The sequence below is a fragment of the Lacerta agilis genome, chromosome 16, assembly GCF_009819535.1.
Source record: "Lacerta agilis isolate rLacAgi1 chromosome 16, rLacAgi1.pri, whole genome shotgun sequence".
Taxonomy (NCBI): Eukaryota; Metazoa; Chordata; class Lepidosauria; order Squamata; family Lacertidae; genus Lacerta; species Lacerta agilis.
This window is the reverse complement of record NC_046327.1, coordinates 21,156,602-21,183,646: the sequence shown is the minus strand read 5'-3', so window position 1 is coordinate 21,183,646 and position 27,045 is coordinate 21,156,602. Positions and strand designations below refer to the sequence as shown.

General features: G+C 44.6%; 1 protein-coding gene across 4 annotated transcripts in view; it reads right to left on the bottom strand.

Annotated features, from left to right (window-relative positions):
* RBPMS (RNA binding protein, mRNA processing factor) overlaps positions 1 to 27,045 on the bottom strand; it is a 78,366-nt gene that overhangs the window by 22,886 nt on the left and 28,435 nt on the right. For 2 of the 4 annotated variants that reach the window (XR_004428003.1, XM_033172799.1), the window contains exons 2-6: positions 22,272 to 22,349; positions 17,611 to 17,649; positions 16,992 to 17,054; positions 6,338 to 6,491; positions 315 to 445 (exon numbers count right to left, since the gene is read on the bottom strand). Coding sequence is in view for 2 of the 4 variants with exons in the window: in XM_033172799.1 (XP_033028690.1) it covers positions 315 to 445; positions 6,338 to 6,491; positions 16,992 to 17,054; positions 17,611 to 17,649; positions 22,272 to 22,349 (465 nt within the window). In the remaining 2 variants the exon portion in view is untranslated. The remainder of the gene's footprint in view (positions 1 to 314; positions 446 to 6,337; positions 6,492 to 16,991; positions 17,055 to 17,610; positions 17,650 to 22,271; positions 22,350 to 27,045) is intronic. The other 2 variants (XR_004428004.1, XM_033172800.1) reach the window with 1 other exon arrangement.

Below are 27,045 nucleotides of genomic sequence, written 5' to 3'. Positions count from 1 at the left end.
CCATATATACAAGGGGGTATATATGTGTGCAAAGACCCGGCAGGTATTTCTGGCTGCCTCGTGTGAACGGAAGTGAAATTACTCGAGGAGAGAAGAGAGGTGTTCACGGTTCTATCAGGCAGTGGGGTGCTGTCAATTTTCCCTAAGTCGGTCCCCGGTAGTCCCAAGGAGAATGCGTCAGCTTGATCGAGGTGTGATCATTAATATCTCTCTGGGGTGCCTGTTAGCCAGACAGGTGTTAGTCGTACGGGGTGCACCGGAGAGGATCAGGTGGTATAACGTGGGTGAAGGTGTGACTGATTGGTATGAATTACCTGGGCATGCAGTGAAGCAGGGTAGGTGAAAGCAGGCGGAGGTAGAGCAGGTGCTAACTCCGCTGGGTAGAGAGGGTACGGCGCCCACACTTCAGGGCTACTGGGGTAAAGTGCAGGCACTGTGAGCTCATCTGCAAGAGAAGAATAAGGAGAGTTCATGGTTATAAAAACAGCAAATGCAGGAAACAAAATGGCAAACACAAGAGGAACCGTCTTCAAAGCCAAGCTCAAGGAGGTCCCTCCGACTCCCTCCGCCTTCTCCTTGGGAAATGGAATCAGAAGAGCAGGTACAAAAATTCTGCTCTGAGTTAGGGTGCAAAAAAAGTTTGCAACTTACATTACGGCACAGGGTTATTCTCCAAAAGGAAACTGGGTGTTTTGTCGGCTGGAGAGAGAAATGCAAAGCAGTCTACGGCTGTTGTTAAGAGGCGGAAAGTGAGCCACTCAAAAGTATTCTGATGAAAAAGAATACAGATTCTGGGCGAATGAACTCTTATGGCTGTGGCACTTTGGATCCTGATCTATATACACATCATAGTAAGCCATCGTTAACTGTTTGCCCTAGTAGCTCCCACTTTGCTCTTCCCCTGGTGTGAGCATAAGCAACAAGCCACAGTACCCTGTTTAAGCGTGACATCTAAACCAGGGATTATAGCTTGGTTCAAACCACAATGTGAAGGCAAGGTTGTTCTTGGCTTGCCAATCATAGTCAAGATTTGAACTAAGGACTTCCTAATTCAGAGGTTAGTCTCAGCCACCCCACTACATTTGTCTCCCCAATTCAAAACAATTCAGTCATCTTAAGAATGGGAGGGAGAGGGGGCACACAGAATGCCATTCTGCACAGAACAAAATGAAGAGTCTATAAGATAATGAAGGTTATCTCCTACCCTTTCACAACAGTTCCTAAGACCCCACGTACAACAACATATCAGTGGTTCAGGTACCTTATGGAAGTTACAATACCATCACGTTCCTTCTCCTTCCTTTGCCACCACTCATTAAGGCCTCCAACCCAGTGCTTCTCCCTACCTCCACTAGTCACCCGTCCCTGATGAGTTTAGGGCAGCCAGGATAACTACTCATAATTTCAGCTCCATCATTGCCTTGCAAAAAGAAAGGTGCAATTATCCATTGACAGTTTGGGTTGCCGTTTCCTGTGCCTTTTCCAGGTCACCTTTTGAGATAGGTCACCTGAAAAGTACGCATTTCAAATGCAATTCTACCAAAATGGCAATTATCATACAGGCAGTTTTTATTTTCAGTCTTTTCCCTAACAATGCCTTGCACCGAACTTGAATTTTTCATAAGCACCACCATGCCAGAGCTGAAATACAGTGGTGCCCCGCTAGACGAATGCCTCGCTAGATGAAAAACTCGCTAGACGAAGGCATTCGTCTAGTGGAAGGCTACCCCGCAAGACGAATTTGTCTATGGGGCTGCCTCGCAAGACGAAAAAAAAAATTTTCCGTCTAGCGAAAACCGTGGTTTGCATTGCCACTTCGCTAGACAAAAAAACCGCTAGACGAAAATATTTGCAGAACGAATTATTTTCGTCTAGCGGGGCACCACTGTATCCATTGAGCCAACCACCAGGCCTCAAATAACCTATTTCCTGGTTGCCAGCTTAGACTTCACCATTCTGTATATGAAACATCCAAGAACCAAACATTTCCATAACAGCAGAATCCACATGAAAGGCTGGGGTACATGAGTGCAGCTCCCAGTCTTCTCAGAGAGCTTGTAAACAAGCTACCGCTTTTCTTAATCTAGTGGATAGTGAGGAAAGATGCATCTCAATCTTAAATGGCTTCGTTTCAAAACAATTTATGTGTGCCTCCTCCATGAGAGGTCTGGAGGGCGGCAACATGAGAAAGGGCCTTTTCTGCAATGGCTCCCCGTTCGTGGAATGCTCTCCCCAGGGAGGCTCGCCTGGTGCCTTCATTATACACCTTTAGGCACCAGGCAAAAACATTTCTCTTCTCCCAGGCCTTTGTTTAATTAAACCATCTATGGCCTGGGGTGTGTGCATGTTATTGTTTCCATTTGTTATTGTGGTATGTGTTTTTGTGTTTTTATAAACCGCCCTGTGATCTTTGGATGACGGGTGGCATGGAAATTTAATAAATAATTACTGTATTATTATTTCTGAGGCTAGAAGTGGCTTGATCCATTTCTTCCAATACAGTTGAACTGGTCTTCGTTACAAGCCCAGCATCAACTCACCCTCTCCATTTTTGCCCCCCACCACCACCAAACAAAGCCCCTTAAAACCAACTCCTGGTGCCACACCAGTCAGGGAGAAGTGGGTGGCTTACTGTCCCCTCGCTCCCACTCAGGGACAAAAGAAGAGGATGTGATCCTCTGCTAGGACTGCTCCCCTCCCCAGCTGTTTTGACAGCAGTCACCTGAGGATAGAGGTGGCAACTATCAACCTGTTACTTCTCCTCCTATCACGATTTGCTTTGCCCAAGTACCCCTGAGCTTCCTTGCTGTCACAGCTTAGCACTTGCTGATGGGTGAATAAGCCCCAGGTATGAGGGGAGGTGGGCAATGCACCAGGGAAGGTTGGAATCTCACTGAAGGCATCTTGAGCCATCTCCACTTCCCTCAGATTTATAAAGAAATCCTCTTCTTCCACCTTTCCACACCCGCAAAGCACCATGGCAGAGAACATTCAAGCAAAGCCCCAGTAGAGCTGACAGGGATGCACTTTAATTATAGCGGAGATTAAGTGTTTGTCCTGTTGGTTTTAAAAGCAAGATAAACAGTGAAAAGTTGGCAAGAGCTAATGCTAACAACGTTCCCTTCCGCCATTCATTCCTAAGGCTTGTGGTCATTCTCGAGCAGAGAGCAACAAGCCTATAAATACACACAAGAGCTCCCGAACCTTCCCCGAAATATGTGAGCCAGGAGGAGTTTAGCAAGAACGCAACACTAAGGGACTTTGCCATGAAACCTGGGCCCCTCTTTTCGGAAGCTGCTCTGCTGTGACTTGCAGAAAGGGCACTTGCAGCCACAGATACCCTTCAGCTCCCTTTGCACCTCTGGCATTTCATCCTCTCCCTGTTCTCTCCTCTCTGTTGGCATTTCGGTTGCAAGCTCCTTGGGGTCAGGGACTATGAAGTGTCACGTGTTCAGATGGAATGCTATCATCGTTGGGCATCCCAGGGGCCATTTCCCAACATGTGAAATGTATAATGGGGAATAAAGGGTTGAGCCAGGCAAAACAACAAGCTTACTCTGGAAAAGTTGCATTGGCTCAGCCACAAAACCACCCCTCTATGAGCAATAAGCACATCCGGTGTAATAATGTCACACCACATGAATACTCTGGGAGACTGACAACTATTCTAAAGAGAGTTGAAGACAATCATTATTGGTAGTGGGGTGTGTGTGTTTGTGTGTGTGGTTTTTCCCCCCGTCATCCTACCATTGTCTCCAGTAAGACTGATTTTAAAGGTTCTTGAAGTATTAAAATGTGCTGCAAACCTCTATTGAACCAGGAACAATTCTGGAGCCAAAAATGAACAAGCCTCTAAGCATACACGACATGAGCCAAAGTGTTGCAGTGACGACCATTTGCTCAATCTTTGAGATATACAGGAGTGATCTGCATATCACATCAAACCATAGCCTAAAACAAACCAAGGTTTAATGCATGGGTAGGCAAACTAAGGCCTGGGGGCCAGATCCGGCCCAAACGCCTTCTAAATCCGGCTCGCGGACAGTCCAGGAATCAGCATGCTTTTACATGAGTAGAATGTGCCCTTTTATTTAAAATGCATCTCTGGGTTATTTGTGGGGCATAGGAATTCGTTCATTTATTATTATTTTTCAAAATATAATCCGGCCCCCTACAAGGTCTGAGGGACAGTGGACCGGCCCCTTGCTGAAAAAGTCTGCTGACCCCTGTAACCAAGCAGCTTCCCAGTGCATGCTCCACACAGTACAGGAAACAAGCCCGTCTGGAAGACGTGTTGTCCAATCCTGGGCTCATAGTTTACTTCCTCGAAACATACCACAAACAGTAACCAGTTTGTTTTGGGTTGTTCACATAATGCTCGTTCACCTTAAACCATGGTTTGCTGTAAAAACCACAGAGCCTAGGGCTTGCCGATCAGAAGGTTGGCGGTTCAAATCCTCGCGATGGGGTGAGCTCCCGTTGCTCAGTCCCTGCTCCTGCCAACCTAGCAGTTCGAAAGCACCTCAAAGTGCAAGTAGATAAATAGGTACCGCTCCGGCAGGAAGGTAAACGGTGTTTCCATGCGCTGCTCTGGTTCGCCAGAAGCGGCTTAGTCATGCTGGCTACATGACCCGGAAGCTGTACGCCGGCTCCCTCAGCCACTAAAGTGAGATGAGCGCCACAACCCCAGAGTCGTCCGCAACTGGACCCAACGGTCAGGGGTCCCTTTACCTTTTTACAGTTTAATGTGTCATATGAAGTGGACAATTCTCTTCCAAAATGGGGAATCCCAAATGTGTTCCATTTCCTATGCTTTTTCAAGCTACTTTTTCATGATTCTAGCAAATGTATAGAGAAAATAAAATACAAAATTACCTTGCGCTCTCAAAAATAAAGGCATCAGGTCTGTCACGTAGTTGTAACAGTCGTATTCCAGCAAAGAGCAAGCCAAGGCACAAATGGGATGACACACGTGACACACACCATGAGTTTATCTAATAGCATATTTGGCAACCCCTACCTATCAGAGCAGCAGCAAATCAGGGCCACCTCCAGAAAGTTAGATGTTTCTGAATAGATGGAGTGCTCCCAAGATATTCAGGAAATGACTCATGTATAAATAAAGAAAAACAGCAGAACAGCCCGAACCTTTTGCCGCAAAATAGCTCAATGGGAACAACAGTATGCCATCCTCCTGGGGCCATTTTGTGGAAAACAGAAATGACGCTGGCCTGCACTGAATGTAATTCTGCTGCCGGTTGGAGTGGAAAAGTAGAAATAATAGGTTTCAGACAGAAAAGCTGCTTTATTTTTGTTTTGTTTTTTTGCAATATGCACCACTTATTACTTTCACTAAATTGTCATTGGCCATTTGGTTACCCATTCGCCTAATTTTAAGACAAACTCAGGCTTTGCCAGGTGTCCAATAATTTGGTGTCCATCTGCCAACTTCACTGCTGCCCCGACTCCAGATCATTCATGAACAAGTTAAATAGTGCCAGTTCACATGCTTGGGGGGGGGGGGATCTCGCTGCTTATTCCCCCCACCCCCACTAAGACAACTGTACATACAATTCTGCCCTCTGCTTCCTATTATCAGTGACCTTGCCTTATGTGGACCTGCTCTCATATTCCATGACTGCCAAATGTCTTCGGGAGCCCATGGCAAGGCACTTTTATCAAAAGCGTTTTGGAAGTTCAAATATGTTCCACCTTCCAGATCATCCCTATGGAGTCCTGATTTACAGCCTTCGGGTCTGGCTAGGGGGGAAAGCAACTTAGGAGAAGGGGAGGGGAAGCATTCTTTAGGGAGAAGGGGCTCAAAACTCACACACCTGCACGCTCCTTTTGCTTTGCTTGAAATTTCCCCTGTCTCCACTTTATAGCGGCTTGGTGCAACCAATGTTCTAAGACTGTTGCCATAGCACCCTAAAAAATGGCCTCTAAATATTGTAGATGAACTTGCCAAAAATTCAGAGAAGTGCAGGGCCAGCACAGCCGTTAGGCAGGCTGAGGCCGCTGCCTCGGGCGACAGAAGTCCCCAAGAGTACCCTACCTGCCCTGCTGCCAGCATCAGCACCAATTTTGGGCAAGATCTCACTCAAAATTGATTCCAATACCAGAGGTGGGCAGCACAGGCTCTTCCTGTTTCGCCACAGGTGAAAACTGCAAAATCCAAAGAACTACTACGCTTCAACCCACACATTAGTCCAGGAGGTGGAGATCAGGAAAGGTCATATAGGAATTTGCAGACAAGTCGAGCATTCCTATCCAAGGCACGTACCACTGCTTGCTCTTTTATGGTGAAGCACAGACACACGCACGCTCACATACTTACATGGCTCCCTGGTAATGAACTGAGGTAAAGTGTTGGGGGTGGCAGGAGTGCTTGGGTTTGGCGTCCCCACTAATTTGCTCTTGGCCATCTTCGTGTTGGCCTTGGCGAACTCTAGCCGGAGCGTCTGGGGAATTTCTGGGTCAAAGCGGATTCCCTTTTTGCGGAAAGAGAAAGAACGAGAGTTAGTTCTTTCTGCAGCAATATCACGGCGGGCAAGCTGCACTGAAAGTAACGGACAAGACTTAACTGTAATAGAGAAACCTTTTGTAATAGATAAAAGACATAATGCGGCAGAAAAGGTGTGAGTAAAAACAATGTAGAGTGGAGGGAAGGAAGTCAGCTTATGAAACAATATACCGTATTTTTCGCTCCATAAGATGCACTTTTTCCCTCCTAAAAAGTAAGGGGGAATATCTGTGCGTCTTATGGAGCGAATGGTGGTCCCTGGAGCCGAATTGCCCAGGGCCCAAAAGAGAATCATGCTTTTTATTTTACAAAGAGAAAAGGGGGTGTTGAAAGGACCCCGCTCAGCAGCTAATCAGCAAGAAATCGGGAGAGAGATAAGAGTCCCCGGCTCACTTTCTGCCCCGACCTCCATTGTTGAATGTGCTGCAGAGGGAGGTTGTTTGTTTCCCCAGCGACATGGGACTGGCTGATTAGATTATCTGTCTGGAAACTGTAGAAAAGGCTCCCTTTCCTTTAGAAGCTGCAGAAATGTGAGTTGAACCCCATAAAAATGGGGCTTTTCCTCTTTGCTTTTCCCCCTTTGCAAAAGGAGCTTTGCTTTTCCCCCTTTGCAAAAAAACCCTGCAAAACCTTTAGCTGATCCTCAAAAAAACAGGGCTTGTAGAAGAGGAAAACCAGAAAAATATTTTTTTTTCTTGTTTCCTCCTCTAAAAACGAGGTGCGCCCTATGGTCCGGTGCGCCCTATGGAGCGAAAAATACGGTAATTGCTGTATTTTTCTGTCTGTAAGATGCCCCCATGTATTAGACGCCCCCTATTTTTGGAGAGTTCGGTTTAAGAAAATGGGGGGAGATGCCTCCCGTGTATAAGATGCCCCCAAATTTTGGACATTATTTTTTTAGGGGGGAACCTAGTCTTATACACAGAAAAATACAGCAATTGATTTGAAGGTTATTGTGAAAATGTTTGAATAAAATATACACCTTTTTTTAAAAAAAGTAATAGACAAGACTGCATACGACATGAGAATACAATAGGAGCAGCATCATACAAAGCAAAAAAATCCAGAAAGAGGAGCATGGCATCAGGTCTGAGATCAGCACCAGGAATGACATAGCAGGACCCAGAAGTATTCCGGGAAAGTGGAAATAGTGGGCAGCTTCAGCCAGCACATCGCTTTGCTGTCTGCCCTAGTAAAAGAAGCTTTTTATATAAAAGAACAAAATGTTCCTGGCCCACCACCTGATAAGTTTTACTGGGGTGTGTGTGTGTATCAGGGCACTTTGCCCAGGGCACCCTCAAACATGATGCCAAGTCTGCATAACATCCTCCTGAGAAATGCAAATCCAAAGCCACTGCCTTAAATAGGCATACGGCAGAATAGGGTGGGAGAATGCATTTAAAAGGCGCCATAGGAGAATCTTCACCAGCGAAAATGATAAGAAGCAGCATTTCTTCAGTTTAACCCACCAGAATTCCAAGGAGGATTGTGACAAACTGATTCACGAGAAATTTACGGGCATAGATGGCCTAGGAAACAAATCCATTACAAAAAGGCTGAAGAAATTAAGACGTGTTAGCCTATCAGAGATCAAGACCAACTTTTCTCCCCGTCTTAAAAGGGTATACAAATGCAGAGAGACAATCATTTATGTTACCCATCAGCCTGTATGTTGTCTCCCTGCTTATTTAACTTATATGCAGAATTCATCATACAAAAGGCTGGACTGGATGAATCCCAAGCCAGAATTAAGATTGCCGGAAGAAATATCAACAACCTCAGATATGCAGATGACACAACCTTGATGGCAGAAAGTGAGGAGGAATTAAAGAACCTTTTAATGAGGGTGAAAGAGGACAGTGCAAAATATGGTCTGAAACTCAACATAAAAAAACAAACGAAGATCATGGCCACTGGTCCCATCACCTCCTGGCAAATAGAAGGGGAAGAAATGGAGGCAGTGAGAGATTTCACTTTCTTGGGTTCTATGATCACTACAGATGGTGACAGCAGTCACGAAATTAAAAGACGCCTGCTTCTTGGGAGAAAAGCAATGACAAACCTAGACAGCATCTTAAAAAGCAGAGACATCACCTTGCCGACAAAGGTCCGTATAGTTAAAGCTATGGTTTTCCCAGTAGTGATGTATGGAAGTGAGAGCTGGACCATAAAGAAGACTGATCACCGAAGAATTGATGCTTTTGAATTATGGTGCTGGAGGAGACTCTTGAGAGTCCCATGGACTGCAATAAGATCAAACCTATCCATTCTGAAGGAAATCAGCCCTGAGTGCTCATTGGAAGGACAGATCCTGAAGCTGGGGCTCCAATACTTTGGCCACCTCATGAGAAGAGAAGACTCCCTGGAAAAGACCCTGGTGTTGGGAAAGATGGCGGGCATAAGGAGACGGGGACGACAGAGGACAGGATGGTTGGACAGTGTTCTCGAAACAACTAACATGAGTTTGACCAAAGTGCGGGAGGCAGTGGAAGACAGGAGTGCCTGGCGTGCTCTGGTCCATGGGGTCACGAAGAATCGGACACGACTAAACAACTAAACAACAACAATCAGGAAAATATATAAAGATTCATAATGAAGATGTACAATATTTTCCTCTGGAGCCTTTCAATAAAATATTGGGGAAAGACACTTCTAGTCTTTTGAGGAAGTAGGTTTCAACAGGTTAATGATAATGATAATATTTATACGCCATTCATCTGGCTGAGTTTCCCCAGCCACTCTGAGCGGGGGATGACAACAATAATTCAGATACGTTATTTCATAAGTCTGTCCAACATCCTATAAGCATTGCTATCCTATACAGGCAACTCCCCATTTTGCGTGTTAAAGGCACACATGTCCATTGATGCGTGTGCCATTTTTTGCTACGGAAGGGTGCAGGGCCAAATGGGGCATGCTTGTGCATGTCCCACCAACATGCACAGTAGTGCCTCGGAGTTGTCTGCACTACAAGTGTCAAAAACAATGTGATCAGTATGATTTGAACCAGGGAGTTATAAGCTCATATGCTTATAATCCTAGCCAAACATTAACTGTTAAGGCTTCCTCCCACTAAGTAACCTGGAATTTGCAGTCCACCTCACAAAACTAGGTTCTAGGAAATTGACATAAGTGTTAAACGTCTTTCAGCAATGCACTTTTGAGTTCTAAGATGCCACTCCTTAAATTCTTTACTTGTTCTTTAGTGTCAATTTCCCATATGGAAAGCACATCTGCATATGCACACATGCATGGAGACTCATGTGAACATTCCATGGCAAGTCCAATTAAAATCTTAAGCTCTGAATGTTTATTAAAACTGGAAATGACTAATAGTTTGTTTAGTGTGTTGACCAAAAAAAAAAAAAGTTCACCTCCATATGTTGTGCCGCCCAGGATGGAATCAAGAGCTGCAAGCTGTTCTCTGTATGGCTGCCCCAAACATAAGACTCAGAAGGAAATGACACACCCTATGCTTTCCAAATTTTATTTTTGTTGGTCCTAGAAACAGGACACTACTGTTTGGACCTAATTTTTCTATGCATCACTACAACATTGCCAACAGAACGCTGCAACTTGACGTGGGTGGATAAGACTGATGTCATGAATTCAATTAACAGCAAGAGAAGTGGGAGAAGATAAACAATGCCTATGAAAATGTGAATCTTTAGGGAGACGGACTCTGGGAAATTAAATATTGAGAGGAAAAACTTGTGGGACGAGGCAATAAATAAAGCTTGACGTCTTCACTCTCATTTTTAATTAAAAGCACACACAATTATGTCAGCTGGGCTTGCAAATTCTTGAAATAAGCTACAGACAAAAATTAAAGAGTCCATTAAGGTTGTGGAAAAACAAGCAGCTGTGAGCTTTGGTGTTCCATTACAATGAACGGAGGAAAAGAGGCAGGAACAGTTCAGCCACCCAAGCTCAGTATGGAAATCCCATGTATCTGTACCCCAGATTCTGGAAACCTCTAAATCCAATCTGCCCATTGTAGTAATGGATGGTGAAGGGTCCCTGATGAATAAATCATAGCTACAACAGTGAGGCAGACGTTTAGTGTGATTTAAAATACAACCCCACAGCCAACTCCCACCAAAGGCATTTTTTTTTATAGCGTACAGAATTCAATCGTGATTTCCCCACTTGCAGTCAGATACAGGTTTACCCACGAGAGAGAGAACTAGCCCTACAATAAGAGATTTGCAGAGCTGATTGCCCCTGCAAGAGATGCTTCCAAAATATTGTGCCAAGGAGGGCAACATAGGGAAGAGCTATATCTCCATGGTAAAGCAATGCTTTGCATGCCAAGTTTGCAGGTCCATTCCCGGGCATCTCCAAGACCTCTACCACAGATAGATGCTCTCAGTCAGGAGTAAGCAATGCTGGGGCTGTATGGACAAACAGTGACTCATGTCTGGGATTATGGCTGCCTACTAGCAGACAATGGATGTGAGGACCATGGGATGTGTAAGTCAAAAGACAGAGCTCCTCTTTGCATGTGTACTGCTAAACGAGATTTGACGTTGGGTCTAAAACCCAATAATCCATCACCCATTAAAACAACTACTCTGTTGGAACCCTCTAATTAGCTATAATGAGGCAAAATCCAGCAACATATTGCTCAACTCTCTCTTGGCATTCAGCAGGCAGGGGCAAAACTAGGCATTATTTCACCTGGGTCAAAGACCCAGTTTGGCACCCACCCACCCAAGCACATTTGAGTACAAACAGGCATAGGCTGGGAGCCTCAATGGAGCCCCCCTGGAGACCTCACCCAGGGCAAAAAAAAAACCTGCTAGCTCCCCCCCCCAGTTACAGCTGTGCAGCAGGTTATGCATTAAAATGAAGAATGAGATGCACTAGCTAAATTAATTCTACAGTACAGATTAACATCAGCTTCAGCCTTTAAAAGTATTGAAAAGCAACATCAGGAGGGCAGAAATTACAGACGAGAGAAGGCGACATCACTTTCCCCCTGGAACTGCCTCCCCACAGCCACTTCCTCTCCTGCAGACAGAGTTCCAGACAACGTTTACAACAGAAACGTGGGCTTGAATCGAATCGATTTTATTTCAGCTTTAAAGCTCATAGATGTGGGCTTGAAATGTGTCCCATGTGGCAGTTTGGGATTAAAAAGTGGTGCTCTGTTTAAGGAGGATCCTGGGTCCTGCTTCTGAAAAGGTTCAAGGTGACAGATGCCACAGAAAGAAGATGGCAGCAAGTACAATCAAATTACATTAACACATGGAATGGTCACTTATGGAGGTCTGGGAGGGAGGAGTCCAGGGGCAATAGATCCCAAACCAGGCTGGTGTAGTGGGCGTCACTGTCTCACCTTTCAATCCAGTGGCTATCAGCCCAGAGAGTTGTGCTGATTTTCTAGAGAGCTCACCATCACCACAAGGAAGCATTCATACATAACAGCGTAAAATGGTACAATGCAAGGAAAAGTGTTGTTACGGTACTTCTTGATTTGGCCTTCAGTCATGGACAAAAATGCCTGAGCCAACTGTGATGGAAAATTAACTTTTCACAGCACAACTTCACCTTACCTCGAGACGCATTGTTCATGCCCAGTGAAGCTGTGAGGCTCACGTATATTGTATTCTAGGACCAGTATTATTTTAATGCAAACTGAAATACGTATATGATCTTTAGCAGGCCTTAAAGTTTCCCGGTTCACTTTAAACCAGAAAAAAAAACATTGCACCCAGTAACCAGCAAGTAAGAGTCAAGTAGCCTGAAAAAAATTACAAACCTAAACTCCCTGGGAGTCTGAGCCATTCAACAAAAAAAACATCAGTTTCTTGTTCCAAATTAAAGTTCCAACGTCCTTTTAAAACCTCAGAAGTTTAAATGACCTAATTTGTTTGGCAGCAAAAACTGGGGCCATAGGCTTTAGAGCAAGTCACATTCCTAAAACATCTTTAGTATCAGCACCATATAAGGCAGTCTGTATCCTGCTCTGCTTCGCTGTTATCCCCGGAGATTAGCAGAGCCAAGAAGACATTGTACATAAAAAATGAAGGCAGAAAAACAGACTAGGGAACAAGAGTACTTGCTGCATGCTTTTTATCCCAGTCTGAAAAATTGTTCCCTGCACTCAAGATATTTTTGCACTTGAGGGTCATCAATAATGAGGTTAACTCTGTACACACAGAACGTCACCATATTTTCCGGCAGCTAACTCCCCCCACCCCCACCCCACACAAGACAGAGAAGCAGTACTTTAAAGCAAACCAAAATCAGTGTCGGAGCTAAGGCATTCTACTCTTCAGAAATGCTTCTCCCCAGTTCCAAGGTGTTGCTAGGGGTGATCAGTTTTGAGGGAAACTCACTCCCCATATGCTTGGAGACACACTTCTTTATTACTGCTTTCCTGAGTACTGGGTACAACTTAAAGGACTGCCAATGTGTAGAGAGAACTCACATGTGAGTTGTCATCACTTGACAGCAACGACACCAAGTGATTATCTTCACATCTGACACATCCAGCATGGATGGGTTTTTCCCCTCAGCACAGGGCAGCTATATTTGAGATATCTGTCTGCATTCATCCATAACCTGATGCTGACAAGATCAATGAGCTGCATTGTTTCAACTCCATTATCAGGCAAAATTCCTACAAGGTAGCCTACGCAGGAACATTCGAAAGAATGGCTCGGAGCAGTTTCACAAACCTAAAGCCATTTGCGCTTCTCATTCAGTGACCCTGAGCCACAGAAAGCTTAGTCATGTATAAGATTTACTAAAATCAATGGGTCTGAAGTCAGTCACTGTAGCAAATACATTCCCCATCTTCTACTGAATGTATTTATTCATACTAGCATTGGCATCCCATCCTCCCTAGTCCTTTGCCCTCACGGGAGGCAGTGATGGCCACCAACTTGGAAGGCTTAAAGGAGGATTATACAAGTTCATGAAGGACAGGGCCAACAATGGCTACATACCCCAATGGCTATATTCCAGGGGTGGCCAACTTCCAAGAGACTGTGATCTACTCACAGAGTTAAAAACTGGCAGTGATCTACCTGCTTTTGGGGGGGGGGGGTTCATGTAAAAGTTGTTGAGTTTATTTTGGGAAGAGGAAAGTGACATTGAGCTTTTTTTTTTTAGGAAGGAAGGCCCTGTGGTTCAGGTCATTTTAGGGGTGCAGGGCAAAGATGTTGAGCTTTTTTTAGGGGAGCCAAAGTTTTTTTAGCTTCTTTGTGGGCAGCCACTGATCTACCGGTGATCTACCATAGACGTCCAGTGATCTACCAGTAGATCACGATCTACCTGTTGGACATGCCTGCTATATTCTATTCCTCCACCAGTTGCAAGAGACCACAGGAGGGGAGAGTGCTGCTGCATTTGGGCAATTCCCCCAAGGGCATCTGGCCGGCCCCTGGTTGCTGGACTAAACGGGGCCACTGGCCTGATCCAGCAGGCTTTCCTTATAATCTCAGGGCTCGTGGCACTACTCAAGGCAACTAACAACAATTATATTCAGCTCTTGAGAGTCCCGTGGACTGCAAGAAGATCAAACCTATCCATTCTGAAGGAAATCAGCCCTGAGTGCTCACTGGAAGGACAGATCCTGAAGTTGAGGTGCCAATACTTTGGCCACCTCATGAGAAGAGAAGACTCCCTGGAAAAGACCCTGGTGTTGGGAAAGATGCAGGGCACAAGGAGAAGGGGACGACAGAGGACGAGATGGTTGGACAGTGTTCTCGAAGCTACCAACATGAGTCTGATCAAACTGCGGGAGGTAGTGGAAGACAGGAGTGCCTGGCGTGCTCTGGTCCATGGGGTCACGAAGAGTCGTACACGACTAAACGACTAAACAACAACAACAACAACAACAAATAAAACAATATAATATGCTTAAGACAGAGACAGGTACATCAGTTAAACAAAAGCAACAAATAATAATCTGATCTATCAGAAAAAAGCTAGCCTAAACAAGTCTAACAAACCTCACCAAGCAGAGTTCCACAATTTAGGTGTGGACACAGAGCAAGTTCCATTCTCTCAATGCTTTTTTTCTGGGGGTACTCAAGGATACACAGTACCAGCACCTTTTTTCTAGAACAAAAGCACAGCTTTGTCTAGTCTCCATCAACTGAGGCTCCACTACCGTTGGGACGCCGAGAAGGGCTCCTCTATCAAACTCAAGAGCATGGGCAAGCTAGTAGTAAACTTGCGTTGGTGATTCCTCACCACTGCTATTTTTCCAGAAAAAGAGGTGCCAGTACGCCTCCCTTGTTCTTTTATAATGGCAATGGCGCCACCTGAGAGGTTCCGGAACAGAGTTCCTGTGAGTTCCAGCTGAAAAAAAGCCCTGGTCGTCATCATGAATAGCCTGAGTGTCAGCCTGGGTGGAGGTGAGGTAGAAAAGAGAGACAGAGGAAAGAGTGCATTGGACGAAGGGCCAGAGAGGCTGCAGAGAGACAGACATGCAGAGCAGGCATCAGAGGGAGTTAGCTGTACTAAAGAAAACAAGGCTCTCTCCTGTCACATTTTATCCTCACAAAACCCTGTGAGGTGGGTTAGGCTAAGAGAAGGTGACAGCCCAAGGTCACCTAGTGAACTTCATGGCTGAGCAGGAAACTGAACCCATGTCTAAGACCCAGGTCCTAGTCCAACACTCTTAACCGCTATAGCACACTTGCAATAGAGATGGGCTGGGGGTTTTTCTGCCTTGCAGAATGGTTTGCAACTATTCCATGAGTAGCAGAGGTAGAATTACGTAAAATAAAAGGAAATGCATGGAAGCTTGCTTAGTTTGCATGACGTATGCAGTGTTACTTTTGCACGCTATTTGTTTCTGTTCAATGCACGAGGCATGCAACTTTAGTTATGCAAACCTGCAGACAGACACCGACAGACTAATTCAGAGCCATCTGAAGGCAAGATCGACATATCCCTGCCTGCTTGCTCGGGTGGGGAATTCACTCTACAGGACTGCATGTTCAGTCAAAAGACTGTAAATTTCAGGCAAAATACCTCCAAGTAGTGGGTTTTTTTTTTCAGAGGGTATTCAAGGGTGAATCTTTTTCTTTTTCTTGTTGTTGTTGTTAAAAAGTGTGACACTTACTGTGATAACTTCATGGTGAATACCAGCACCTATTTTTCTAGGGGGGGGGGAAGCACTGCCACCAGCGTTAGAGGTATGCTTTAGCATTTTGCATATGGACTGGCAAACAGAACCCCAAAATTGTTTATTAGAATTCTGTACTTAAGGTGTGAGCATTAAGATATCCAAGTCAAAACTCCTATAAAGAGAGATAACTTCTCAATACAGATATAACAAATTGGGTTCTTAAGATATGTTAGTCCTGTTCTAATCCACTCTCCTGCACAGAGAACTTTTTTTTAAAAAAAACCCTGTCTTTCCAACATGTTTTAAAGGTACATTAAACTTGGCTGAACTTTGTTTGCACTCAACAATATCTGAGCAATCTCACTGGCAGAACACAAAAGGGAACATCTGCTCCACCTAATGCCACCTGAAGGAAGACTAAGGCATTTAGAAAAATCACACAATAGCGTAATATTCCTGCTCCTCAACCCTAGCATAGAAGGGCTATTTTCTGCCCTGTATAATCCACGACTAGTAATAGGAAAATGCCCGTCACTATGACGGATAGAGGATGGTAGCACAAAATTCAGGAAACTTTTTACTTTCTTGCAAAACCCCTCTCACTGGGATTAAGCTATTAAGTGGAAATACTAATGCAATCTTCTATTTCTCTCCATCCACACAGGTGAAAGTAAAAACACACACTCCCTCCTGTTTTTGGCATTCCGATTAAGGCCTGGTTTCAGCACTAAGACAGCTTTGCTCCTGTTGGTGGGTGGTTATCAGTTATGGGAACCGGGCACTCAGCCTGTCCTTGATGGAGCAGCGCTCTCCCTGAAAGAGCAGGTATGTAGTCAGGGTGTCACTGAAAGCCCAGGTGACATCAATGGCAAGGGTTGTCTTATTTCCAGCTACAGTATAGACAATTTGCCAGCTACAGCCAACTCTGCCATCTCAGCTAAGTCCAATCATTTTAACAACCATTCCTCTGTGGTACAGATGTCCACATCCTTGATGGGCTTCCATCTCCTAATTAAAACACATCCCTGTCCTCCCAGTATTTGAAGGTCTTGGGTTAAGTTTGCTCTGGGTTTCACGATTGCCTGCACTATAGTTGCTGCTGCTGTTAATTTTGGACGATTCCAGTTTTAAAACGTGGTGCCATTTTATTATGTTGGGAACTGCTTTGTAACAATACTCTGCACGGCTTTGCCTCGTGCTCCCCCCCCCTTAACTTCCTATGCTCTGAGAGTTTATCATATGAATGAGCATTTAAGGATCCCCATCTGCAGTCTCAAGTGCTACATGGCCAGTAGAGGTTTCACCACATTGTTCTGCTCCTACTGCAGCTCTGCTGTAACACAACCCAGAAGCTTTTCATATGGCACCAATACTCACATTCAAAGCATTCTTAGCAGCCTCTGCTTCTGAGCGACTGTCGAAACTAACGAAGCCCACAGGCTGGAAGAAATGAGAAAATCAAAGTTTGGGGTGAAGAATTGTTGTTGAAGGGTGGATAAAGAACCCAGGGATAGGAACATTCACACTTCAGTGATAAAAAAAGTTACATACTGCTGCAGCTACTGTAATCCACTGAATTAAAAGATTAATCAAACAGAACATTGGTGATTGTCAGTTTTAAGTGGTGAGCTTGGAAGTACAAGGTATAATTGCTTGTTTTTTATGGCTATTTTGTGTTAAAAGGAAATGAACACATTAAGGCTTGGTTTTCCTTCGGTTAAAAGGCAGATACTTTATTATTTTTAACCTGTTGGCAGTTCTATAACTTTACTGTATGGTGCTTTTGGAAATCTTTGCTGAACTCCACATAAACCCAAATAATGTTTAATAGCCCACAAGACAGCCAAGGTGAATCTAGACTGAATACAATCGGGAGATTTCTGCTGTTTGAAACTCTGTGCCAAAATTTCATACCATCTCCTTAGTTTAGAATTTCTCACGTTAACCCTACACTGCTGACATTTATGTTAACGATTTCACTGTGTATTAGGCTTACCTGCTTAGATGTGAGTTTAATAAGAGAGCCTTCATAACCCTGCAGGGAGAAATAAAAATTACAGTCTGGCCAAGATAAAATTTAAGATCAATGCTAGATAAATAAATGTGAATATATAAAAACAGGATACAGTACATTTTCCCCTGAGTGACTTGTTATTTGGCTATACTTAGAAACAGCAAACTTTAAAAGGAAGGTTTGTGGGAAAGATGCAAGGTATTTCGTTTGTCTCCAAGACGTAAGTCTTATTAACAGTAGGAGCTGAACTCTCCTCCATCCCAACTTCTAAAGGTGGGTTCAGGGCCGTCTTAAAGGGATCGGCCGCCATGGCGCGACCATCCCTTGGCGCCCCCGGCGTGCCGCCTCTCCGCCCGCCTCCCTCCCGCGCTGGCTGCCCCTTGGGAGGGGGGTGGGCAAGCGGGGGATGAGGGGCGTGGTGCTGGAGCAGCGCGGGGCTTTGCGCGCCCTTCCCAGCGCTCCAGCTGGGGCTCCAGAGGGCGGCCGGTTTGCAGCTCGCCCGCCGGCACGCGAGCGCCCGCCAGCCCACCCGTTGGGGCGGGGGTGGGTTGGGGAGGGGGTGCCCAGTATGCCGGCGGGCTCGCGGGGACGCCCCTGGGGGGCCCGGCGCCCTGGCGCACCGCGCCACCCAGCCCCTATGACGAGACGGCTCTGGGTGGGTTTAACAGCATGGTTAAAGGGTACTTATTCTTGCTGGAAATACATGTTGCCTACTGTTCTTGTTTGAGAGAGAAGCATTAAACAAAAATAGCAAGCCTGAAACCTTTTGCACACTTCTTTAGAAGTAAGCCCTTTTGAGAGATCGTCTTGGCTGTAAGTCCTGGGAGACCTGCTCCTTGCCTTGCAGGCATTTTTTCACCTGGCCTGGGAGGGCAGGACCCAGACTGACTCCAGCTACAAAAGCTGAGGCTGCTGAACAGACTCTTTGGGGTCTATTTGGAGTTTTTTTTTTGCTGTTATTGATATTAATTTTTGTATCTTTATTTGTAGATCTTGTTACAAGTTAAGTGGAAATTGTTCAATTTGGTTGTGTACTTTTTGATGTTTTATTGTTTATGACTACTTTGGTTATGTTTGTAGTTATGTAACTTTTTATGTCGTACGCTGCCTTAAGCATGGTTTTAACTTTGAAAGGGAGCATGCAAATAAAATGATTGATTGATTCTGAGCACAGTAGGGCTTCCTTCTGAGTAAACATGTGAAGGTTAGCATTGTAAAATCCATCCAAACTGTGAATTATTAGAATATCCAGAATTTTACATTAGTACTTCAGTATGGCTGTGGTTTTGTTGCCTGGGTACAAGCTTTTCCACTGCAACTGGGATCATCACACATCTGAATGCCCCCCTTCTCATATAAACACAGTGACCAACCAGATGCCTCAGGGAACAAATGAATATGGCAAATCTACACACAAGGCAGAAGACGAGAACCTAGAACTCTTTGCCCCAACATCACATGTGCAAGGAGGGTGGTTTAAAAATATAGACACATAAACATACACGCAGTTGGTGGAATATTCAAACGTAACATATCTGCATTCTTAAATTCAGGCTTACTATATGACTACACTGGATGTTTAGAGAAGTTCTTTGATTATTATTTTTTAAAACTCCTTAAAAGAGAATCAACATTCAAGTCTAGTGTAAATAAATACAGATGTAAATAAAGGGTGATACAGATTCTGGGATGGTATTAAACAGGGGTGATCAAATAGGGGTTTGTACGTTGTGGGTGTAAGAACAAAATAAAAAATTCCTTCCAGTAGCACCTTAGAGACCAACCAAGTTTGTTCTTGGTATGAGCTTTCGTGTGCATGCACACTTCTTCAGATACAGTGGTACCTCGCTAGACAAATGCCTCGCTAGACGAAAAACTCGCTAGACGAAAGGCATTCGCTAGCGAAAGGCTGTCTCGCAAGACGAATTTTTCTATGGGCTTGCCTCGCAAGACGAAAAATTTCCACGATTTTTTCCCCCGTCAAACCGCTATTCCCCCGTTGGTGCTTCGCAAGACGAAAAATTCGCTATACGACAGCACTCGCAGAACGAATTAATTTCGTCTTGCGGGGCACCACTGTACACTTCTTCACACAAAAGCTCATACCAAGAACAAACGTAGTTGGTCTCTAAGGTGCTACTGGAAGGGAAAAAAATTTTTTTTTACTATGGCAGACCAACACAGCTACCTACCTGTAACTGGAACTGTGGGTGTAAGAGGTAGAGAGAAGGCCAAAAAAGATTAGCTACCCCAGGTCTAAGGGAACAGGGTGTCCACTGTGCCCAATCAAATACGGTTGCCAGAGGATTTAATGTAAAAGATGAGGAAAATTTATATCCCTGCTCTGCTAGCAATAAAAGGAACATAGCCGATAATTTGCAAAAGCAGGTCAAAGGGAATGCACGTGGAAGAGAATCTTCAAACAGCTTTACTAGGAAAGCTAATGATGCAAATCCAGTTACAGGTAGGTAGCCGTGTTGGTCTGCCATATTCAAAAAAAATTTAAAAATTAAAAAAAAATCCTTCCAAACTTCTGTTTCAGTGTATCTGAAGAAGTGTGCATGCACACGAAAGCTCATACCAAGAACAAACTTACCGGTAGTTGGTCTCTAGGTGCTACTGGAAGGATTTTTTTTATTTTTTATTTTGTTTTAATGATGCAAATGTTAAGCAACTAGTGAGATGCACACCAGTGTGTGTGTGAGAGAGGGGGGGGGGGAGGGAGGGAGAGAGGGAGAGAGAGGGAAGTAACCATGAGGATGGGCAGAAGCTGAGAAAGGTGAGGCAACTTCCTGTCCCAGTTTCCCTATCCAGGTGGCTTTGTTCTTCTCATGGGGCTCTACTTCCTCTCTTGCCCTTGGGATGCCTTTCCCTCTGTCTCTGCTTCCAAAAATCCCATGCTGCCTCTCCGTTTTCCATTTCAGACACTAGTTATGGTAGTTCCTGCTCAAAATCATTCTTGACCTGCTCACTTCCTGTTGAGCATGACAGGCTTCCCCCCTCTTCTAAATGTGAGGCGTGCTTCTTAGGCATGCAAACAGGTCTGGCAGAAGGGTGGGGATAAGAGTAATATGTCACAAAGCCACTAGTGGTTTTCTTAAAGCAGCAGGAATCAGTGCTATCCTTGCATGCAAACTCTGCAGTGATGGGACATTTGCGGTGCTCCCTGGAAGCAAAAATAATACTTATGGGATGTTAAAATCATTACAGTTATGTCTGTAAGACCCAGAAACTCAAATTTAGTGAATCTATAGTCCAATTCTGTAAGGGTCTGAAAATGGGACACGTGCACATCTTGCCTTTGAGACAGAGGGAAACAGAAAAGTAGTCGTACCCCAAGACACGCCACGTGCTGGGAAGTATGAAAGGGGGACATTTCTATTTCTCTTCCTCTAGCAGAAGCAGGATTATGAAGGTAGTCAAGGTACTTCATCATTAGCTAGCCAGATTCAGTTTGCTACATGCATAATGCCAAGACACTTACGTGTACTAAGGAAGTCTGGAGTTGGGACATTTTTACATCTAGTAGCTAAAACTTAGAATCATAGAGTTGGAAGAGACCACAAGGGCCATCCAGTCCAACCCCCTGCCAAGCAGGAAACACCATCAAAGCATTCCTGACAGATGGCTGTCCGCTTAAAGACCTCCAAAGAAGGAGACTCCACCACACTCCTTGGCAGCAAATTCCACTGTCGAACAGCTCTTACTGTCAGGAAGTTCTTCCTAATGTTTAGGTGGAATCTTCTTTCTTGTAGTTTGAATCCATTGCCCCGTGTCCGCTTCTCTGGAGCAGCAGAAAACAACCTTTCTCCCTCCTCTATATGACATCCTTTTATATATTTGAACATGACTATCATATCACCCCTTAACCTTCTCTTCTCCAAGCTAAACATACCCAGCTCCCTAAGCCGTTCCTCATAAGGCATCGTTTCCAGGCCTTTGAACATTTTGGTTGCCCTCCTATGGACACGTTCCAGCTTGTCACTATCCTTCTTGAACTGTGGTGCCCAGAACTGGACACAGTATTCCAGGTGAGGTCTGACCAGAGCGGAATACAGTGGTACTATTACTTCCCTTGATCTAGACGCTATACTCCTATTGAAGACTGGAAGATGGGGTTTATTTCCTAAGAGAAACCAGCACTGCAGCAGAAAATAAACCAGGCTGGGCTGCAGGAATTCTGAACTGTTGCCTGAACTGGGAGCTGGGGGACTTCCAAGGAGCAACTAGGAATATACATGTATGCTTGCAGGAAGCATACATTAAGTGTGTTCATATTATTACATGCTGCTCAGCCTTCTTACGAATCCTTACTCCAAATCCCTATCATCGTTAGAGGTTAGCATTCACAACTTTAAACCCTGATCACACCAGTATGCTATTTATAATTACTCTATTCATGGGCTCTTGGCCAACTTTCACTTCATGGGAAAGTCATTGCAGCCAAGTTTTTATCTGAAATAAGATATCATGACAGACTGCATCCCAACGTTTTCCAAAATCCAGATACTGAGGGGCATCGTCTGAATTTCTGTCTGCTACTCCGGAATAGGCAATTACATATCACTGCACTGATTTACCATTTATAACAAACAGTAAACGAACCACAAGTATTTACGTAAATAAGTTCAATAGCAGGGTACCTTGAATGGTCTGAACAACAAATAGAGTTCCCGGGGCTTGATGTCCAGAGGCAGGCCACTGACAAATAGCGTTCGTACCTTTAACAAAAACAAAAGCGAAAAGGGCACACGTCAAGAATATTAAGGCAACTTAACCTCTGTTTGTTTTTTTAAAAAATGAAGATGTTCCAAATAGTAGTTTCTTCAACCTTTAAAGTCAGTTCACAAAAATTACTAGCCTACCTGCCCAAACATATCTTGTTAGCTGTATATGACAAATCAACAGGAAGTGTGTGGAGAGTGACCTAAACTCTTTATTTACAAAAGCTTCCCATCTCTGAGCACAAGGGATTCTTACTTAGGCTACTGCAGGTAATCTGGAAGGTCTAAGCATCCTTATAAACACAAATATGAAAATGGCTTCAAAGTCATCAGATGGCAATGTTTCATTTCCCCAGCCCTGTTTATTAATTTCAAATAAGAACTCTTGCACATCCTGCAACATAAAAAACCCAACAGTATTACGCAGATACTAAAGCATTTTCTTCGGCACTGGAAAGAGAGTGCTGGAGGATCACAGCCATATTTCGCTGCAGTCATGACTTCAAGCTTCTCTCAACAAGTATTTAGCCAGAAATAAATAAACGTTTACCCATTAAAGCAGCATTAACCACCCCCACCCCCCACCCAGCTTTAAGCAGATGACTTAAAAACTATCTATCGCCAAGTGTTGGCTTCCTTGCAGGTGCATATGAAGTAACGCAGACTTCTGCAAATCCAGAAAATTTATACCCATAGCAATGTAAAATGTTCTACCAATGTCTATATCCTTGTGCAAAGTTACTTAATAATGCTGTGCAAGAAGAAAATGTATGCTGCAATCATGTACTCTGTTTCAGAAACGGCCTTAGCTGAAGAGTATCTTTGAGAACATCTCCCACAGGAACCTCCCTCTAGCCAAAGAACATCTGGGAGACCCTGTTCTGCATACAGCTCTTTATGATGTCAGTTTATGGGCTCCTGAGATAGGACTCTTATTTGTGGTGCCAATAACTGCTTCATGTCTTCTCCAGGGAGGCTTGCCAGGTTATCCTCCTGGTGAAAATCTAGCTATTCTATCAGGCTTTAAACATCTAAGTAACTTCAGGTCCATAAGCTTGTTAAATAATGCATAAGCTGCTCCTTTCAAAATACGTTTTTCAGGCACAACTGAGCCAGAGTCTCTTCATTCATGCCAGCCCCTAATGAACAGATTCCCATGCACCCCTGAGGTCTTTCTTTCTTTCTCTCTCCCCCTACCCCATCTAAGTTCTTTTGGACTTACTTGCATTGGAGTTACTACATTTCCTCTGGCTTTGGAAATATCAAGAAAGCATTTTAAACTAGAATTTAATACGGTGTTCCTTTTTTGGGTACACACAGGGCTTTTTTTTTCAGCTGGACCTCATCAGAGCTTAGCTCCGGCACCTCTCAAGTGGGTGCCATTCTAAGAGAACAAGGGAGAAGTTCTTGGTGAGCTCCAGCACCTCTTTTCCTAGAAAAATAGCACCGGCTGCAAATCACCTTGAGCTCTACCGTACTTTTCTTTACAAGGGACTCATACGTTTTATAGATAAATAATGAAAACTTCCTATGCCAAGTCACAGCATTTTGCAATGTTTCTACCCTATCACTTGCACAAAGGACCTGCTGTTGTTTAAGAAAGAAGCCGGCTGTCAAACGAGTCCTCTGTTTAGGGTTCTGTCATCAAAAAGTACTTCCCAGCCTGTTTCCTGGTGTTATAATTTCCACGGGTTGCAACCAATGTTTGGGATCTACTGTACAATCTCCCTTAAGTTAGGAATGCAAGTTTATTCCAGACTCATAAAGAGCTGCTCATATCTGACTATGCAAGATAAAAGTGCCCAACTGTTGTTTGTCCACCCCTATCCTTCACCAAACCAAACATTAATTTTCTGAAGCATGCCAGAGGTCCTGAAGGATTAGGAAGGCACTGATCGGCACATTAGGCAGAATGTTTTAGCCTGACTGATACTGTTTCCCATTAAGAGATATGTGCTTGCTTCAGCTTTGTGAGGAAATCAGTACCAGTTTGCCCCAAAGCAATGTGCTGCTTTTGATTCAGCAAATATGAAATGAGTGCCCACTCCACAGCCTTCCACCCTATTTTTTCATATCTCATAGAAGGAAGAGAAGGATAGGTTAACAGCTACTCTTTTTCTAATATGTTCCAGGGCAGAAAGACTCTACCGTCTACCCCAACCAATCAAAAGTTGGGCAAAGGAAGTTTCCTGACCAGGATAAGGTAAAGGTAAAGGACCAGTCAAAGGTGACTATGGGGTGCAGCGTTGATCTCACTTTTCAAGCTGAGGGAGCCAGCATTTGTCCGCAGACAGGCCAGCGTAACTAAACCGCTTCTGGCGCAATGAGAAACCATGATGAGTGCCAGAGCGCATGGAAACAGTTTATCTTCCCGCCACAGCGGTACCTATTTATCTACTTGCACTGGTACGCTTTCAAACTGCTAGGTTGGCAGAAGCTGGGACAGAGCAATGGGAGCTCATCCCATCGCGCTAATTCAAACAACCAACCTTCCAATCGGCAAGCCCAAGAGGCTCGCTGGTTTAGACCACAGCACCACCCATGTCCCTCTGACCAGGATAACTCTCTCTCTCTCTCTCCAACCTACATATACCTCTCTAAATAGACATCACCAGCTGTCCTGAGACTCTGCCTTTTGCCAACTATAAAGATAATCATTGAGGATTCAGTTGGACATAAAAGAGACCTCACAGAAAGACACTTTGATGGCTAGAGGCAAAGGATTTTGTCATCCGAGACATCTGAAAGCAGTTCAATAGAATGCTGCTTGTGGTTTGTATGCTGTTACAAAAATTGGGTGCCTCCCCCTCTGTCCAACAACCAGAGGCAAGTGTCCAAGGAGTTCCAGGCACTCACCCAGGGTCTGTGTTCCTTTGCAGAATTGAGACATGGTAGATACTGTTGTAGCTTTAAGAAATATGGTTTGTTCGCCTATTTACACCTTCAGTCTGCATGAAGGGAGTCCAGATCTTACAGCAGTTCAAGAGGGGATTGTACTCCACAGCATTGCAGCCACAGAGTCCAAGGCATCTCTCCCAGTCAGCTTTCAGCCGGCCTGCCAAAGATGGATCCCAGTCCTTCTTCTCCACCCTTCTTCTTCCCAGAACACCTTGCTTAAAAAAAACAACAACTCTCTTTTCCTGTCACCTCACGTCCAGTTACCCTGACAACCTTCCAAACTCCTAGCCTCTGTTCACACCTCAGGGCAAGGGGGAAAGGACATTTCTCTTGCAATGCCAATGGTCCTCAATGGCCCTGTATTGTTTCTTAATGGCCCTAGCTTGGCCAGGTCTTTTTGCATAGGCTAGCCCAGGAATTCCTCTGCAGCTCTCACATCCCAAATAATCAAAATTCTGTCTAATTTATATGATTTATGGGGGATCCCCCCAATCTATAACAATACTGTTTCCACTTGTGAAGATAGGTTTGGTACTGTAAGTATTTGTACATTCAGTCCTCCCCCTTTAACACCTTGTTTGACCATCAGCAAGAGAAGACTGTCCCCCATCTCCTGCCTTATGCAATTAGCACAATTCCTTCATCAGGGTAATATGCAAACAACAGGTCAAAACAGGTTTGCTCAAAAGAGGGGAGGCTCCGACAGAAGGTGAGGACTTTTGTTTTCAGTTGGGTGCCTCTGTCTTCTCTCTTTTGTGTGCTAGTTAAGCAGGGTATTTACATTTAACTTGAGCCTACAGTTTCAGTGTCAGTGAATATACAGAGCACTTAAAACTGAGCAACAAAGGGTCTCTTCTGGCTTGATGTAATCATGGTCCAAATAATAAGTGACCCAAGTTCTCTTCTCTGTAAATAAATTATACAGTGCAAAGGTGAAATTCAAGCTCCATTGCTCTTTAGAAGCAAAAGTCTAGCGGCGTGTTCAATGGAAGAACACCAAAGAGAGATGAGATCAGCAATTAATAGCCTTTTATTCAATGGGGGGGGGGTTCACTCCCCCACACCCACAGCTATACTTGTACAAACAAAACAGAAAATTCTTTCCAGTAGCACCTTAGAGACCAACCGAGTTTGTTCTTGGTATGAGCTTTCGTGTGCATGCACACTTCTTCAGATACCAAGAACAAACTCGGTTGGTCTCTAAGGTGCTACTGGAAAGAATTTTCTGTTTTGTTTCGACTATGGCAGACCAGCACGGCTACCCACCTGTAGCTATACTTGTGTAAGCATTCTTATATGCAGTTAAGGATCCAGCCCTGCTGGCTCTCCATTACTGGCTCCCAGAACCTGGTCTTCAGGACTATGCCATCTGCCTACACTGAGGCTCCATTAGTTATGATGAAGGATAATTTTCATTGACAGACATTTCCTCCATGAATTTACCTTAAAATTACCCACCACTAAGCCCACTAAGCACCACTATGGGACCCAAGTGGCGCTGTGGGTTAAACCACAGAGTCTAGGGCTTGCTGATCAGAAGGTTGGCGGTTCGAATCCCTGCCACGGGGTGAGCTCCCGTTGCTCGGTCCCAGCTCCTGCCCACCTAGCAGTTCGAAAGCACGTCAAAGTGCAATAGATAAATAGGGACCGCTCCGGCGGGAAGGTAAACGGCGTTTCCGTGCGCTGCTCTGGTTCGCCAGAAGTGGCTTTGTCATGCTGCCCACATGACCTGGAAGCTGTCTGCGGACAAACGCCGGCTCCCTCGGCCTATAGAGCGAGATGTGCGCCGCAACCC